The 19923-nt window shown below is 37.7% G+C and overlaps 1 protein-coding gene across 8 annotated transcripts in view; it reads right to left on the bottom strand.

Moving 5' to 3' along the window:
* PDE4D (phosphodiesterase 4D) overlaps positions 1 to 19923 on the bottom strand; it is a 1076913-nt gene that overhangs the window by 36300 nt on the left and 1020690 nt on the right. For 6 of the 8 annotated variants that reach the window (XM_081288614.1, XM_081288615.1, XM_081288619.1 and 3 more), the window contains one exon: positions 15383 to 15495. In XM_081288614.1, the coding sequence (XP_081144740.1) occupies positions 15383 to 15495 (113 nt within the window). The other 2 variants (XM_081288621.1, XM_081288622.1) reach the window with 2 other exon arrangements.

Genomic DNA, 19923 nt, shown 5'->3' with positions numbered 1-19923 from the left:
TAGAAAAATCCATTAAAATGGGCACAACTTTTTGCACAAAACTGAAGAGCCTTAATAGGAGTATTCCTTCTGAATCCTTTTGCTTTTATTTTATTTTTTTCATAGTTTTCTATTTTTTTCCAGCCTGGTCTCTTTACAGTCAGTATAAATTTGCTTCCTTATAGTCAGTATATGATGCTTTTTCCCCTTTTAGGATGAGCTTCTGTCTAAGGCAGCATGTCCCAGAATGTGTTATGAAGGACAGCAATCCAAAGCAGCACTTTGTAAAGACGACTTCCACTGTCAAACAAAGCTTCAACGTGGCACTAACTTCTAGGGAGTCTGTACATTAGCATAGTCAAGGCTCTGCCAAGGACTTGACACACAACCTTGCCTTGTTGGTTTGACATGGCATTTCCCAGATTTACTCTTCTATCGAACTGTTGATATTCTTAAAAAGGAAACAAAACCATAGTACTTAGGTTTCATTAAAAGTTCCTATGAAAGCAATGGGCTTTAAAAATCAGACACTTAAGATTTTTAGGATGGTTTTATTCACCTATTCACTCACTGATATTTATTGCACAGCTACTGTGTACCAGCCTCGGGGACACAGTAATGAACAAGACAAACTCTCTTTGCCCATGTAAACTTCGGACTCCTGGAGCAGAAAGACAAAGAAGGAGAAAAAAATATTAATGAAAAAAAAATAGAGGCAATATGATACTGTGATGGGGACCGTAAGATTAAGTAGTGAGGAAAAACTGTACCAAGAAGATGGTATCTGAGAAGAGACCCAAAATAACGAGGAAGTCAATTATTGCAGCAGTACTCACAATTACGAAGATATGGAAACACAATCTAAGTGTCCATCAAGTGATGACAGAGTAAAGAAAATGTGGTACACATCCACCGTGGAATATAATTCAGCAGAAAAAGAATAAAATCTTGTCAATATTGCATTTAAGGCAATCTTCCATGTGGCCCAATCTGCATTTCTCACCCCTGTACTGGCCTTAAAATCAGATTGTTCAGCCAGGCTCACGCTTCCATGATACCCACTCATCCCCCACCCCACTAATATATAATAACACTAAACCTACAGGGTATTCTATCCTACCCAAATTTCTTCTAGCCCCTATAATATACCTCCTTCCTCATTAGAAACTAATAGGAATCCTCAATGTTCATGATCCAGATGTTCAAGTAGCATGTTTCCTGGAATGCTTCTCATTCTAGTCCCGTGTGGGGAACTTCTCTACAGGACTAGACACCCTAAAGCATTCCATGACCCGTTAAAATGCAACAGGCTGACTTAGAAGACTAGCTATATTTTCAGTGGTATGTCTGTATGCTTTGGTACTTGTGTACCTGCCTGTTTGCATAAAATACACCTATGTGAAGATCTCATTTCTCCTCTAAGAACCTTGAGCAGATAGATATCCTGCCATCTAAAACAAAAGGATAAAACAACAACTCAGTGAAAGCCTGAAACCTGAACTGTGGTTGACTTCAGCCAAAAGGTGCAAAACAAAACAAAACCCTCCTAATTGTTTATTTCCCACATGAAAGTGGTATCTCATCTAGAGAATGGTCAAGGATCAAACAAAGTAACAGAGACATACCAAATTAAAAATGTCATTTGAAAGTGATGGTGCCCATATAACCCCAGATCAGGGCTATATGACCAATAAGACCAAGTTTGTATTCTCCATAAGATCCAAGCCCTGAAACACAGAACTGTGTTGTCCTTGGTTACTTTCACTTGGCTATTCCTTGTTATTTGCTATATCTGTATAACAGGTAGACCTCATAAATCCCTAAGGAATGATGGAATTGAAGAGGGAAAAAAAAGAGATTATTAAGCAAACTGAAGTTTGATTTCTCTGCAACGTGGCTGACATTAAGTGGAAAATGGAAAGGAACCAATTGCCTATGCAGTGACTCATGGTCAACCCTTATAACAACTGCACCACTAGGGAAGTTTTCTCTTGATGGCTATATCTAGTGTCAGACTCATGACTAAGACCTCATCATGGGGCTGGCACTGGATTCAAGGTCATCTCATCCACACTTGTGTTTCTCAGCTGGATTGTCATTTTTAATCTGCAAGGATTAAAGGGTCTACTTCTAGTTCGTTTCTACTTTCACCAGGAAAAAGCACTTGTTATCTTCACTTTGTCTGATATTGGACACATTTTTAAATCATGACTTCGCTTTTCACAGAATCAGAAAAATCATTTGAAGGGGCTTTGGAGGTCATCCAGGGAAGGGAAAAACAAAGCACAAGCAAAGGACCAATTTTTAGACAGATAAATGAAGATCTACGTACAGCTTTTATAACATTAGTAAGTCTTTTTTTGTGGCCGCCTTCATAGTATCCTTTTAGAGCCAACCTAATTAAGTAGTCAGCAAGAGTGTAAATAAAAATATGCTATCATTGGGTGCTAGGTAACCAAGATAACACTAAAGTAAACAAATCTGTGGGCATCACATATGCAAGCTGGTAAGGTCCCATAAATCACCATGACTGGGTATCAGGATTTCAAAGGCACACTCTGTAAGCCCTCTCCCAGTCTGTTGATTCAAGCCCCAATTGCATTGGGTTACCTATATGGCAGCATATAAAATTGACCTTTTAAGTTTAAAAATAGTCACAGTCATCATCCCTACTAAAGATAGGCCATAGTGCCTGCTATGTGTGTGCAGCACACTACGTACTTTACGTAAGTTTTTATTTAATTTTCACAACAGTCCAGTGAGGCAGCTTGTGTTGTCTTGATTATAGAGAAAACAGAGGCTCAGAGGGGTTAGAGTAAATTAATGGTCCAAGGTCCTAACTGGAGCAGATTCATACCCAGAAAAGAAGTTGCTAAGTTCATCAGAATTTAGGAGGTGATTTAAAGGAGAATTGAGAATTTGCTCTTCTGTTCCATTTTATTCTCCTAGCACGTAAGTTAACTAACAAGTCTATTACAATGAATCAGCTGATATTTATATGGACATGGTCTCTTTTCACCCTATTGCAGCTTGCACCTTGCTGTCACGTACCCTTCAACTATTCCCTTTCCTCACTCCTGGGCACCAGGATCCTTAGGGGATAGCCCAGCCGTTGGATTTAGCAACCCACCCATGCTGCTACTGGGCTACTACTCAAGGAGGCAACAGGTGAAGGAGATGACACCAGCTCTTAGTGCTAACAGAGACCTGAGCCTCATGAAATACACTGTCTGTAAATCTCCCCAAGCAAGTGGGTCCTCCCCTCCTCCCCCAAAGCTGCTGCTGATCATCCTCCTTAGAACATTTGCACCCTCTTGTTGACCTATCCGATTTCTTTTTTCTTCAAAGCTGTCCCCAAGGCTCATTACAACCAGATTTCACCATACAAACCCTGAGGCAGAAGGAGGTCAGGAACAGAAACCGGTTCCTTTGCCTTCAGCCAAGGAGAGCCCTGACCCCAGGCCAGCGGGATCAGATGTTCTGCCTTCTCCCACTCCTCCTGCCCTCATTGCACGCTAATAGCTTCTCTGTATTTCTTGCAACCTTTCTTTCCCTCATTTTTCTTCCTTCCCACCATCCATTGGTCCACATTCCCTTTCCCATTTTGTCCCTAGAGGAAAACAGACTTTCAAAGACCCTCATAGTAACAGGCTATTTTTAAAACCCTAAACTTTCTTACACCTTCTCTGTTGTTGCCTTACTCACCACCAATATCCTTAGATTCTCTGCCAGCTTGGCATTATAGATCTGCTTTCGTCATTTGGTTTCCTCATCTCACCAACCTCATTATCCTTTCATTTATATCTGTGACCAGTTAACTACCTGCCTGCCAGGGTGGCTCCTGACCAGACACACTGTCTCAACATCATGTTCTTCTTAGGAGGAAGGGGCCAGGTCAGGTTTGTGCCCATTTGACATAACTGAGAGAAGGAAGGCAGAACAAGATGTACTATAGGATTCCCCTTGAGGAATTAGCTTTTGCTGAAATTGCTCTTGCTATTTTGGAATCCAGTACTCATTAAATACGTATTTTAAAATGTTTTGAATATTTTGAACATGTAGTCTGAGAACAAACACTTATGTCTCTATGTTCACCCAACACTTCATCTAAAAAATAATTACCTTTACACCTACTAAAATCCCTGCAGAGCACTTGCCAGCCTGCCTGCACAAGGCCCTGGGCTCCCCCAGTATTGCAAAACATGTGCTCCCTCCACATGGATCTTAGGTAAATTTAAATGAGCCTCAGGTTTTCATCTTTAGAAATGGGAGAAATTGTTTTCATATGTAGTATACTATTTCTAGGACTAAATTAGAAACTTAAGGTTTGAGGTATGAGAAAATAAACAAAATCATGCCTTACATTAGAAGGTAAGGCACATACGAGAGTTTCCCGACCAGTGGTAATCAAAGATTGTTTATGGACCAAATGTTTGGCATTGAGTCTTTTCTTTGTAATTCTGTGTAATTCAGTATATTTTATAATTCTTTTAAAAGGTACACAATCATATTTATGTTTTTTCTCTAACTTCTCACTGTTCTTCCTTCTTCAGTGAGTTTCAATTAGAAGGATCAGGTAACATTTTAAAACAGAATAACAAAAGGAAACACTGATACAATGAGTAATTGATTCTTCCACTGAATTTGACTTTTCAGATAATAAATTCCTTTCATACAGGAATTAACTGTGTCATAACACAACTCTGTTCCCTTTAATCATTTCACTTCTCATTAGCACTAAAGCAAAATTAAGATTTAGGCCCAAATATCTTTCAGGAAAAACTAAACTAATCTTCTCCTGATGTATAGAAAAGAAATAGGCCTATTTCTAGTAAAAGATTCCTCATGAGTTACTGAAACCCAATTATCACTACTCTTATGAAGATCTAAGAGATCGTGCTGAGAATATAACATTAAGAAATCAAAGAAAGAAAATAAAAACATAGGCTAAAGAGAATATTAATGTTTCATCTTTATCACAGCCTGCTGAAAATGACTTGAAATATTCAAAAAGATGGAAGAGGAGAGGTGCTTAGTTTAAAAAAGGGAAGGGACTAGTCACTGAATATTCACTAAATACTACTTCTATGAAAGGCAGGGAGCAAAGCATAGTTTTGTTCACTCTATGCAACTTTTAGCCTCTTTTCGTGAAACAGGGCTTCCCTGAAAATAATGACATTTAAATCATGTATACATAATTAAAGCACCCACAACGAAAGAATTCTCTTAAACTGTGAAAGCCCTCCCCAAATTGAAATTTATTCTCTTCCTAAATTATTGCTTCAAAGTCCATCAATTGTTAAAGGCAGTTTATTTTTTCCTGAATATAGAAAAATGAAACTAGCAAACATCAAATACAACCTATCTTGCTCAAGTACTCCTTTTCTAAAATGTAGAGTTGATTTATAGGCATAAAAAATACAATATCACCTTACTAAGAAAAAATATTTTCTTTGTAATTCTGTGTAATTCAGTATATTTTATAATTCTTTTAAAAGGTACGTAATCATTTTTATGTTTTTTTATCTAACTTCTCACTGTTCTTCCTTCTTCATTGAGTTTGAATTATAAGGATCAGGTAACATTTTAAAACAGAATAACAAAAGGAAACACTGACACATTTCCTCAAAATATTTTGAAGAGTATTTCTGTAAGACAATTGTGAATAATTAATATGAATAATGCTCATTCATATTTGTCTAAAACAAAAACAAAGCAACCAGAACACTGCTATGTACAGAGAACACACATTAAAATCAAGCAGTTATTTTCTGAAGTGGAGAAGGCACCCATGGGTCTGAACTTACTCCAATATGGCAGCCGCATCTTTGCCTTGTTGCTATGGTTACATCCCCATCATGCCTGTGCTTTCTACTTTCCAGACCTGTTTATGACAGGCAGAGGTGTTTCCTACTATGGTGCCTATGTCTGCACAGCTAACTGCTTGCCAGGAATAAGAACCAGAGGCTGTGACAGTAGGGATTACAGTGCAGCAGCAGTTCCGATGTGGACGGGAACTCGAGCACATGCTAGGTAGAACCTGACAGAATAGACCCTAAAAGGTAAAAAAGATTCTCCCCCTCCCCCCCTCTCTACACACACACACACACACACACACACACACACACACACACACCTTTTCATCAAAACTGAAAGAGCATTCAGATAGTTCCAATTGAAAATGATCTAATAAAAAAGAGGTTATTGCTAAAATAGATATGACAGAAAACAGTTTGCAGCTATGAATATGGTCCATCTGGCTTTTGCCTAAACACTATTAACTTTAAATTCAAATGAGATAAGGCTAATCTAGTGTATCCACAATAACATTTCTGAGAGATGAGTTCTCTAGAAGCAGAACTCAGATTCTTAAGGGAGAAATACTAGGAACTCTTGTCAATGAACGAAAAACACTTTCTTAAAAGGCAGGAATGATAATGCTTTGACTCTTAGTCTACCAATCCCAGCTAGAAATGGCATTTACATTAACTACTATCATAAGCCCTGTACTGACTTACCTGACTACCTAACAAAGGATGATACTGACACTCCCTGGGTTTAGACTAAAAGTAGTGTAGACAGCCTCATCAGAACAATAAAACAGAGGCAACATATTGTATTAACAGTGAAGAGAATCCCAGATAAAATCCTATGGAAAGTCAAAGAGGATAGATGGAATATCCAATGGGGGAGGGGGCTGTGGAGAAAGACTCAGGAGGAGACAGGACAAAACAAGCTTCAGAAGGAGGTCAGCATTCCAGACAGGCCTAGAGGATGCTGCCGAGTTTTTACATCACCTTTTTTGTTTTCAAATTTTTCAATTTACAGAAAACTTGTGAAGGCAGTACAGAAAGTCCCCTATACTCTACAGTCAGGTTTTTTACATTAGTATGGCACATAGGTCACAATTACTGAGCTCATATTGATGCCTTCATTCCACACTTTTTTTTTCTGACTTCCTTAGCTTTCATTTTGTGTTCTTTCTCTGTTCCAGGATCTCACCTAGGATACCATATTATATTTACTTACCATGTTTCCCTAGGCTCCTCTTGGCTTTGAGTTTCTTCTTAAAATTTTGGATCTATGTAGTGTGTCTCTTGCTAGTACAACCTGATATAATGATGTGAAATTTAAGAAGTGTTAGCAACACCATCACCTGTCAAGAATTCTACCAGGCCAGCAGCTTTTTGTTTGTTTTTTAGATGATAATACAGTGAATACCATGGTCATAGACCAATAGTAATATCTTTATTTTTGTTAAGTGTGGTCTGATTCAATTTTAGGCATGATGTATTGGCACTTTATTAGTGGTACTTGCTTAGCATTTATTGTCTGTAAAAGCAAAATTTTAAAAAGAGTTTGGGAAAAAAATTCTTTTTCTCATTTTTAATAATTCTCACAGTTTTTAGGAGTTCTGGTCAGGTATTTTGAGGAATATCCCTCGAGTGGAATTTGCCTGATATTTTTTCTCATGATTAGACTGGGGTTAATTGCAGATGCCAAGGAAAATCATAGATGCAAAATACCATTTTCATCAGATCATATCAAGGATACAGATTCTTAACATGACTGTATCATCGTCAATGTTGATCCTGACAACATGGGTGAGGGAGTATCTGTTGAGTTTCTCATTGTGGAGTTACTTTTTTTCCCCTTTTCAAAGAGTACCTTTTGGAAGGAAGTCAATATGCACAGCCCATACTTCAGGAGAGGGGAGCTATGTTCTTCCTCTTTGTGGGTGCAGAATTTATCTATATGTTATTTGGAATTCTCCTTACACAGGAGATTTGCCAATTTCTCCCATTTAATTATTTATTCAATCAACTATTTCTATCAACATGCACTCAGGGGTTTTTATATTATATTTTGAGTCATAATACAATACTACTTTTTTTTTGCATGTATTGTTCCAGCTTTGACAATTAGAGCTCTTTCAGTTTGCTCTTGTATCCCGCTTATAGGTCCCCACATTAGTATATGATTTTGTTTGTTTGATCACATCCTTACTTTCTGGCAGTACAAGATGCTCCAGGCTCATATTGTATATGTCCTGCCTCAGTCCCTAGAATCCGACATTTCTCTAAGGAATCCTGCTGTCTTTTACAGGACAGTAGTGTTAGAAATTAAAATGGGGGTGCTAGGTGCACTCATACTACCAGGGTGTGGTTGCTTCTAGGTCCTCTCACCTGACAGAATGAGAAAATATTTGTGGTGTACAAGATGGTTCAGATGTTGAGAGGTGGAAACACGGGCTAGGTTCTCAATATACTTTTATTAACATTAAATATTAATAAGAGATTGTGAGCCTCTGTTAGTTCCAGTTTCATTCAGAGGAACTACAGAGATATATTCATTTAAGAAAAAGAAAACCCTCCACTGCTTTATGCAGGACTTTAAGAAGGACTAATAATATTCCTTTATAGCTGGAAATAAATGGCTTAACATACTCAGTATTTACCATGTTCCTGTCTCAATAATTCTCATCTTTCAATTCATCAAATCATCACAGCCACTATTTAACAGATGAAGAAGATGGGAAAGTGGGCCCATGTACTCTGAATATAAGGCAGAGAATGAGTCCAACCCAGGCAGCCTGGCTATAGAAGGGTGGTCAAGATCCACACACAGTTCTACTTGAGGAATGAATATCTAATGAATGAGAGATTTCTAATGAAGAAATTTTCCATTTCTTCTAGAAGGGAAATTCCACTGAAGGCAGAGAAAGAACATGGTAGGTTGTTTAAACCAAACAAATCTTTCTAACTAAAAATGACTTTGAATAATGTTTTTGTTACAAATTCAGATGACTAAGTCCAAAAATATGGCCACTGTCCATAAGTAGTAAGCTAAATGTCATAAGGTGGCCTTCAAATAAATGCTTTCTTGTTAATATATTAATTTTAATATATATTAATTAATATATATATTAATATATTAATTAATATGTATTATATACTAATATATAATATATATATTAATTTTAATATATATTAGAAAAAATAAGATGTTCAGGTAAGTATTTATGTTTTTTTAAATAAATTGCTTTAAATTAAACCTTTAACATACAATGGCAGATATGAATGTATACTGAAATGATGGTGTATACAGAAATGATGGTTTGAGAAACACTAATTAAGATTATAATTTAGACTATAATTCCTTACAGAATAGAAACAAGAAATATTACATTCTTACACTGCAAGGAGTATAAAACACAAGGTTTTATTGATCTTGTTTTTTTGTGTATATTCCAGACAAGTGAGCACATATAATTTATGGAACATCCAGTGTGTGTTATGCACCAAAATGAACTTTGCACACTTATAGCTATTATTCTTATAACATTTCAACTTATTTCCCCTTCTATTATCTATACTTTTAAATGAAGAAAATAGAACTTCAGAGAGGTGAGGCATTTGCCCAAACTATTAAGTAGGAAACAGCAAAGCTGAAATTTGAGACCAAATTCACCTGACAAAAAACATCTAAGTTCTTTCCATTCTGCAAAGTTGCCCTAAGTATCATTGGTGCATACTCCAGGTCGGGAGGTAAATATCACTTGCCTTTATCACATACAAAGTAGGCAAAACAATAAAAAAAAACTCAGAATATAAAAACAATAATAAATATAAATATTCTTTTAAAAATAAAGTATTCTTTAAAAGAATATAAACCTATCATTATTTTAGCTATTAATGTAATTTAACTAATTTTCTAATGAACACAGAACCATTTGTGGTTTAAGCAAATATCAAGATTCATCCCCCATTCCTGTTAGAGTGAATAAAATTAAATGTCTTCTTTCAAAACTCATGTGACTAGCACAGCATGGTGCTGCTCACAGGCCTGTAATCCCAGTGGCTGGGAAGGCTGATGCAGGAGTATCACAAGTTCAGCAATTTAGTGAGACTCTAAGTTCAGCCTCAGCAATTTAGTGAGGTTCTAAGCAACTTAGCAAGACCCTGTCTCAAAATAAAAAAATAAAAAGAAATGGCTGGGGATGTGGGTCAGTGGTTAGGCACCCCTAGGTTCTATCCCTGGGGCAAATAATAATAAACTCAACTCGTGTGACTATTAAAATGAAAGACTGTCTGTCCATTTTCTAGAAAGATTTCAAACTATGCCAATTAAGCTATGATGACAAGTAACTAGGGTAGAACTATTGCCCTAGTAGAGCCACAATAAACCCCAGCAATGAGCAGCTTTAAAAAAGCTGATCTCCCTTACTAAACAAGAGAAAATCAAGCTCTACCAATTTTATGGAGCAACTAAAAATCATGACACTAAACACACTTCACATCTACTATATATATATATATATATATATATATATATATATATATATATATATATCTTTTAAAACAGTGACAATCCATGTGACACTGCAAAAATCTTAAATTGAACAAAAGCAGTATCATCCTTGCTATTCAGAGAAAAGTTTATTTAATCTATCCATAATACTAGTAACAGTACTATTTTATCTTAGTTAAGCCTTATGTTTTAAATATATATATTTTTAAAAAGTGAAGAGTTCATAATGTTCTCAGTTGGAGCTACCATTTCCCATGAATCAAATCAACATGTAATAAATGAAAGCAATTTTTCTAGCAATGATTAATTTCTTGACTCATAAAAAAGAAGAATTTTTGATAATTTGAGTGTTAGGGATATTTAAGCTTACTGACACTAGAATTGAGTGGATGGCAACAGAGACAACTTTTTTTCCCCTTTTAACCTTAGTGTCTTGCTGAATTAAAGTCAACTAACTAATTATTCAATAAAACAAAAATACCCATTAAAAGTGCTTCCTTCTTTCTATTATTATTTTATAAAAAGAACATTTTTTATAAAGACAAGGATTTCTCAATCCTTTTGTATTCACTTTAAGAAACTACATGTAAGTTACAAAAGTCTTTCCTAAAATCTACCTTTATTAAATTGATGAAGGAGCATATATCAAGTTCAAGAAAACAACAAAAAGTTGAGTTTCTATAGTTAAACATGACTTTTTTTTTAATCTAGAGTTTTTCTTTAGGTACCTTAATTAACTCTCAGCAATTCTTTTTTCAAAATTTAATATTTTAATGTAGAAAACAAGTGTTGCTATAATGTTCCATAAATTAAAAATGTCTTTTTCAATTAACTTGAGTTCCTTCTTAGCAAAAATTCAACACTGATTTCTATTCTGAGTTATTTTACTTGTGCAGTGCAGAAATACCTTAAGATGAGCCACTTCTATGAACATGTCATATTCCTTCCAGCAGACCTCCTGCCCATCAAATATATCAGCAGTCCCAGAAAGTGCTAGTCCATGCTATGTATTGACAATCAAAAAGCAGCAGGGGGAGCAACCAAGGAAAGCTCTAAGAAAAAGCACCCCAAAAAAGCAATTTAATTTATAGGCAACAGAAACATACTAGGGATAATTACTAAAAACCAAAGAGACAAATAAATTCTATAAAGAAGTCATATCCACATTTGCAAACTGGCCTAAGCACCTCTGGAATGAATTATAGGACAACCTGAAGTCTCTTAGAAGGACGCTTGAATCCTAGTATCAAGACAGATTTTCAACTTGAAGGCCATTAGTTTCCAGCAATGCCAAGCCTCGGAACTGCCCCCAAAATTAGAGAGGAGAAACAAAATGCATTTTTTATCTGGGTATGTGGTGGAAAGAATACACAATTATTTCATTTTCTCTTTTAAACATCACTGCACTTACACTGAAGGCCTGGTGAAATGTGCACTATTAGGTCACAAGAGAATTAAGTTACCGGGTTCCATTGCAGTCTTTGAAAGTCCTGAGGGCCAGATTCCTGCCCTCCTTGCCACTCCTTCTACCCTCAATACACTTTCCATGAGAGACAACCCAAAATACCATGAAACTATTCCACATTAAAGGATATTTTTACCAGAAAGGCACTTTACTTTGCAAAATCTATAAAAGGATGGAAAAGTGCCCACCAACCTACATGACATTTACATGTTCTAAAGATTTATATGGCTTTTGTTTTCAGTTTTACAGTAAAACAGATAAAATAATTAGTTTTTCTGTCTGGAATTTTACAGCTGAATTGTTTTTAAAAGACTAAACTTCTAATAAGGACTTCAAATTTTCTAATAGAATTTTACAGACAGTTACCTAAGAATTATAAAAATATCTATGAAACAAAGTGTCTAGCATAACTTATGGTTAAAATAGGCAATCCGTATGGTTAAATCAGTATGGTTAAATAGGCAATAAGTAAAGTTTGATCTGATCCCTAAATAATACCAGTAACAACAGATATAGTGCTACTCTTGACAGACACTGAATTAGCTTGCTGTTAAAATATATATATTTTCCTTTAAACTCTTATATTGACCTTTAAAAGCATCTATTATTATGCCTATATTATGCCAAGGAAACTGAAGCTAAAATGTTTAAGTTGCTAATGTAACTCATCTAGCAAGGAACAAAACCATGAACTTCCGGGTCCATTTGCCTCCAAAAGCTCTGATAACTCACTAAAATTTCCCTCAATTGTAACAATGAGGTTCCAAAGGAAATCTGTACAACTCTCAGGCAGATTAATGTGCTTATGAAGGTAAATGCTATAGATTTAATCACTCAAATTAAATGCCATCTGGAATCTCTTACCAAATTGGTACAAGCATCCTACAAGCCAACTGGACTTGGCCAAGAATTCAATAGTGTTCCTACCTCAATAGCATCAATAAGCAGTATGTACAGTATAAAACCAATACAGAAAATATAGCTAGTTACTTCTAAAGCAATATTTTAAAATTACTATCAGGTTTCTTTTATTAAAATTTTTAAATATATAAATTGTTAACCCAACTTGTTAAATGGATTTGAGCAATCAGTTTCCTTCTTCCCAGCACCCAAATCCATCTCATAATTAGTATTTACTATTATCACTTTAAAATTTGGTTTCTTACTAGCGTTTTTATTGTGCTTTTTAATCTATTAGAGTATAATTTTAAATATCTCAAGAAAGGGGAAAACTTTTCCATGGCAAAAGATAAACCCTGACAGAATGGATGGCAATAAGACTAATAACCAAAAGGCAATGTTGAAGATTTATTCATTCATACTCAAGAGAGATGGTGTGAAACAAATTGTCTGCATTTCCAGTCCAGACTGAAGGTAGGGAATCACTCACAGGGACTTTCAGATCAGCTGCTCCAGCTCAGTTTATAGCTCTTGCGGCTTTGGTAACTTTACAAACTTTACCAAGAGCTTTAGTTTTAATTCTTTTTCATCTATAAAAAATGATGTGAGCATAACACAAATTTAAAAATGAATAAGTTGAAAAAGAAATGAACAGCCTAGAAATTAAAAGTTGAAGCAAGAGCTTTGGTTGACCCAAGTGTCATGTCAATAATCTTTCAACCACAGGATATAAACATAGCTAAACGGCTGCACTTTGAAAAAGTATTCTCTTATTTATTTGATTATTTCAACCAAATAAACCTATCTTCCACACTAATCATGTAAATTAACTCAAGGTTGAGAGCCATCACAGAGAAGATTTAAAAGCAGAAAGAAAAAAATACCTCTTATTTGATGCTTGTAAAAGAAAGCTGTCATTTTGAGCAATTGCTGTGACCCCAAATGTTTTTACCTTAAAGTATAGATAAATTATTTCACAGTTGAAATCACAATATATTGTTAGATTTCACATCAATTTTTAAACTTAAACCCAAGTTTCATCATTAAGAATATGAGTTTTAAGGAAAGTGAACTAGGTTTTCAGGTACATTTTGCTTAAAAAGTACTGTCAAATCATCTCAAAAACATAAATAAATGCATGTATCTCACTAGATACCCAAATTTTGTTCTGCCTTTTACTACATACAATCAATCTAACAGACAAAGAATTAAGATCAGGTCCAGTGCAGAATGCTCTCACTCAGCATTTAGGACACTGGAGATACTTGGCATACATCTCCTGTTATTATGAATCAAATTATGAAAAAGAAAAACAATCTCTATTTCTAGTTTATAAAAATAAGATTTTTTTTTAGCCAAATGAGAACAATGGCATCTAATGCTACTACAGGAATTAAGAGTCCCAATAAGAAAGCAATTCTAAGAGAAGCCATGCCAAATTTAGAAATGAGACCCAAATTTAAATAATAAAAACCTGATTTTATCATCAGTGTATACATGGGTAGGTCAGTATGCATATGGGTAGATTACTAACTTCAAGCAGTGGCTGGGGACCCCATTTATTTGCTTGAAGCTGACTTTTTACTTAAAGAGCAATGCTATCTATATAAGAAATGTTAACAGATAAGACAAGTGTCTGTGATGCTACAGTTTTTGTAAAAACTGCATGAGGAAAAAACAGGTGGGATAAAAACTAGTAAGCTAAAAAAAAAGCATCACTCATTGAAATACATGTACACATGAAGAGTACAATGGCCATCACCTTCCTGATCTTGCAAATAAATGGGTGGCTAAAACACATAAGTATCTTTAAGAAACAAGTATTATTAATTGAACACAATATTATCAGTCCTTACTAGCTGCATCCCTCAGATATCTGCATCCAACATGCACATGCCTCCTTTCCTGCCCCTTCAGTCAGTCAATCATTAAAACACACATAATCCAATTTATTTCCTTGCATAACCATAGACAAAAAGAACAGGGCTTATTTTTTTAAAATGCAGCAAAACTGAAAATACTCTACCTTAACTTCCAGGCTATTTTATGGCTGTTTCATACTGAAGATTACTTATCAGTCCCCCAAATTCCATTAACTGCCAAGACCAGCACTTTTGTACATATGGCACAAATGTCCAGCTGAAACCTCCTTGAAACTAAATGACCTCAGAAATCTGGTCTTCTTCAAGATCAAAAGAAAAGGCAATGATCATAATGAAGCTTCTAACTATGAATGTGTATGGCCAACAGAATATATAAAGGCAAAGGTCTAACAGGGTATCCTGACAACTAGATAAATGAGGGTTAAGGCTCCAAGTTCTGAGTTTGAGTGCAGTAGGTGGTGAGATCCAAGTGATTTCATTGACATCCACCAACTCTTATTTCCAACCAGGAATCCCACGAATACCTTTAAATATGCAAGGCCAACAGACCCTACTGGGTTTCTCCTTGCAAAGGCAAAATGTCACTTAGGAACCCTGTGTCCTGGATATTTGATCAAACTATGTCAAAGTTGATTTTGCAAAATGTTTAATTTATCTATAGTGAGTGAAAGAGAGAAGAAAGGCATGGAAACAAGAACATCCCTTCTAAAGGGAGCATAATAGCCAACATGCAATGAGCATGACAAATATCTCCCTGTATTTCCAGGGGCCACAGGGACTGGTGCTTCACCAGCGTGGGAATCAGCAGTCTAGGGGCATCAATGATAGTAAAGCAGGGACTTACCTTGTTGGAGGCCATCTCACTGACAGAGTGCCTGGTCTGCAGGGTCTCTAGTTGGTCCAGACACCAATCCAGTTCCTCCAGGGTCTCGCTGGCCAGTTTCTGGTAGGCCTCCTCTGCGAAGAGATAGGGAAAGGGGGACTCAGTTCTCAAGCGCTTCACTGGGCCGCCAGCGAGTTCAAAGGGGGCCATCCTGCCATACCCCGCCATGCTCGGATGCCCGGTGCCTGCACATGAGGGCTGCTCCTTCATATTGCCAAACCCGGCTGCTCGATGGGGGCTGAGTCTCCAACCGCGGGGCCGTTCGCGACTGGAAGGCTCAGTTTCTCCAGCTTGACGTCGCGGGTAGGCCCCCAGGGAGGGCGTGCGAAGTGCGACAAGCCAACTTTTATTACGGGAACAGAGGTGGAATAACCACGATGCGACTTTTGGACAGCGCGGCGGGTATTAGTCCTAGTTCTGGAGGATGGCAAAGGGATGGCGCGCACGACTAGCAGCCGTCCCGCAGAACGACGTCGGGTCCACTGCCGGGTCTCCTCGGTCCCCGGCCCCACGCCCGTCCCGCCTGCCAAGCCTTATGCTCGGCACTTGAAGCGAATGAATCAGCCGTGGCCGGGTGCGCGGCCACCACGTTTCCTGTTTTCTTTCTCAAGTCCTCGGGCGGCGGGCGCAGCGCGGCTCCATAGCCGCGGCTTTCCGGGAACTCTCCCCTTCACGCCCCTCGGCACTGTCTGGCTCCTCCTCAACTCCCTTACAAAAAGATTCCGAATTGCAAAAGCCCGTCCATGTCACCCGCCGCGTCCTTCCCCGCAGCCCCGCCACCTCGCCGTGGCATCACCCCGTGCAGCCGGGCGCCACTCTCTTTGAAGCGCAGCCGGGGAGGCGCGGGTGCTAGCGTGTCTGTAGGGCTGCTATGGGGCTGTCTGAAGGAGGAGAGCGGCGGAAAACCCGGCGTGGAGCACCCGCAGCCCGCCGCCCGGGGTCGCCGTGGGGTTCAGGCGGGGCTCAGGGGGGACCCGACGCGCAGGCGCGTGCGACCGCGCACCTGCCCCGCGGGGACCCTGCACATCCAGTTGAGGCGTTAGCCAGAGCCTCCTAGTTTCCACTCCTAGGCTTGAACGAGGTTATTGAAGACCCGCAAAATCGTTTCTGAGGGTTTATGTTTTAGGGTGTATGAGGTGCGCTTTCTGGGGGTTAGGACTTACTTTAAGGGAGCTGAGTTGGGGGAATAAGAACATTTCTATCAAAAGCAGACTCTCTCAGTACCTAGCCCACCCCGCTACGTAGCAGATTTCTAAATTGGGGGTGTGGACATAAACAAAATATAGTGCTTTTAAGTCCAAAAGCCTAAGAGTCTGACAATGTACTGTGCTGCCTATTCACACAAAGAGTTACCCTAAGAGTTATCTTAAAGGAGCAAAGACGTGAATGAACCACAGAGTAAGAGGAGTTCACACATGTCCTGAATACGTGCTTCCCTTGTGGAATTGCACAAGACCAGGATGATGTGAGGCCAAGGACAAAAGTCTGGAAAGAGTGTTTCTACCCCACCATGTGCAGACTAAACTACCAAAGCGGTAAAACACAAAAGACCATATCTAAAGGCAATGTAGGCAAAATGGTTCTGTTTATAAAGGCCAACCCAGGGGACCATGGTTCACTCCTCCCTTAACATAAACGGATCACGATTTAGCGTGGAATTAAACAAGCCATTCCAAAGGAAAGAAAACCCAAAGTCCCAAGGTTCCATCTTATCCATCTTATAAAACTTTGTCATTCAAAGAAAAGCACTGAAAAGCTTACATGAAGTTGTGGGGTCCCTTTCAATCTATCAATATTGATGAAGAATAGAGTCTGCGCTTGAAATTTAGACTTCATAAATTAACAGTGGCCCAACAAAGAATTTCATGGACCAACTTTCAGGATCCTGGGACTTTCCAGACAGGTTTTTACAGAAAATTTGTAAAGGTTACAGTAACTTTCAAACTATTTGTTACATGTGCCACGTGGCTTGTTATCTAGAATTCTTGAACTGTTTGCTCTTCACTTTGAGTACTGTAGGTTTTGTCTCTTTTATTCTGTGCAACACCCCACCCACCCACCCCCTTCACACTAATCTCTGTATCTCTGTAAATACATATTTTAGGTGGATGAACAACCACCTAAACCTTGCCTGGTTAAAATTTAAGATTGACACATTTTTTTTTTACCATAACAGAAGGAACAACCTTAAAGATAATTTAAATTGTAAGTTTAAAAGACTATAGTTTTTCCGTGATTATAAGGCTATAAAAATATTACATGATTCCTATTAAAAAGTAAAACATTACACATATAGAAAAGTCCCTTGTAGTCCCACAACCTAAGATCTCAAATGTTTCAGTCTATGGCTGTAATGCAACCATTTTCAATTTACTGAATCCTTTCCATATGTAAGTACAGCATTACCTAATTGCCATAGGTACCTCTACTCCATGGCTTTGTTTTTTTTTTTCCTCCTTCTGCTACATAAAATAGGGATATAGGAAATTGTAAGAGGAAATTAACTTATTTTATAGTCAGTTGAGTTGTCCATAGTTAGTAGATGGGTATAGCATTGTGCAGGAAGTGTTCACTATCATCTTTTCAGTCATATGAAGACAGGAGTCCTCCTCTCATATCTCTAAGGTTTGACTCTCTATATTCATCTCCCCTGCAATTCAACTCTCTCAAAGCCTGAGACCCAGGGGACCTCCCAGTACATAAAATGTCTCACGCACCACCCCTCAACTTCATTTAACTTTCTAAAGTTTTTCTGAAATCAGAAGTACAAATTCAGGTCTCAGACCTAGCAGGATATGGTTCCAAGTATTATATTTCAGCCTTTATTTTTTAATGTGGAAAGGCAATTCAGGAAAGCTTCAGGTTAGAGACCTCATGTAGTTAGATATAGGATTTGCTCTTAGGAAGGCAATATAATGACAAAAAGGGCAATTTATTTCAGGTGATCCATTTTAAATTCAAATCATGGATTAGCCATTTGACTATCAAGATTTATGTGCCAACACAATATGGTGTTTTAAATTCTAACATCTTCTACAATATCCTATGTAAGTCTGAAAAATGACACACACACAAAGACCCAGAACATATCTAAATACCAGTCAGAAAATAATTACCACAGAATAAAGAACAGTTTGTTTTATAAACTTGTTGCTCAATAAAGAATTATTGTTGATATTAGCATAGAACTGAGAATATCACTTTTTCCACATTCCTAAGTCAATAGGTAATATGGCTAGCCACAATTTTTCAGGATCCTTAAGCCTTCATTTTTAGGAATTTTAACCCAAAGTGTTCTAAGGCATTGAGTAACTAGCCTTTTTATCCCTACCATTAAAAATGAAAAAGAGGGGCTGGAGTTGTGACTCAGTGGTAGAGCGCTTACCTAGCACATGCAAGGCCCTGGGTTCGACCCTTAGCAACACATAAAAATAAAGGTATTGTGTCCCATTGCAACTAAAAAATTAAGAATACATATTTAAAAAAAAGAAAGAAAAAAAGTCTCAATGTGCAGTTGTCAGCTATCCTACAAGAAACTGAGTCACCACATAAATACCTAAATGCCATCTACAGCTGGCAGGTCAAAAACAGTGAAAGAGTTTAATTTTGTTTTTTACCAAGAACACATACTGCATTCATTAATAAAATACCCGCCCCCAAGAATAGTATACACCATAGCCCTACTTTAAAAAAAAATATGAAAACCCTTTTATTTAAACTATCTAAAATCTCACTAAATTGAAGAATTAAAGAGAGAAAAACACCCAAGCACAAAACTATTGGCTAATATCCATAAGGCATTAGAGGGCTATGGAATAGCAACTGAGAAAGAACTTGAGCCTTTGGCACCCTCCCACCCCCCACCCCCAGCAGCATCGGTTTTCTCCAAGGCACCCTTGAACTATGTAACACCAGGGCTCTGCTCAAACCCTCCCGTGAACAAACAGTCCTCAGTGCCTGTGGGCCAGCACTTGGCTTCCGTCATTGTGATGCGCACAGGGTTCCCCAGACACACAGCCTGAAACAGTGCCAGGGGCTCCTGGAGAGGATGCTGAAGCAGCAGCTTCCCTTTGAAAAAGGCAAAAAGTCCCCAGCTCAGAGCCACAGCAGTGAGCTGGAGGTTGAGGTCATTTTCTTGTGAAATGTTCCATCCATTACTCTCACCCACAGCTTACAGCCCTGCTGACCATTGAGGTAAATGGATCCACTCTACAGGATGTGTAACTGTGTAGACGTTGGGTTTTGGCCAACATTTGCAGGGTTAAAGTTTGTTGCAATTCCTAGACAGACCTATTGCTGCAAATGAGAATAGGTCCAACAAATGCATGACTTATTTCTGATCCTATTTGCATATTCTTAATTTTAAATAGAAATTATCACAGCTGATTCAGATCGTTTTAAAATTAAAACGAATCCCATTAAACAGCTCCTACATGCAAATACTTGATACCTTTCTAACCAAATCCACTTTCTCCTTATTCCTGGCAAAGTCTCCTCCTTGT

This window comes from Spermophilus citellus, assembly GCF_964194105.1.
Source record: "Spermophilus citellus genome assembly, chromosome: 1".
In the NCBI taxonomy this organism is placed as follows: Eukaryota; Metazoa; Chordata; class Mammalia; order Rodentia; family Sciuridae; genus Spermophilus; species Spermophilus citellus.
The sequence above is the reverse complement of the archived record's forward strand: the minus strand, read 5'-3'. Positions and strand labels throughout refer to the sequence as shown.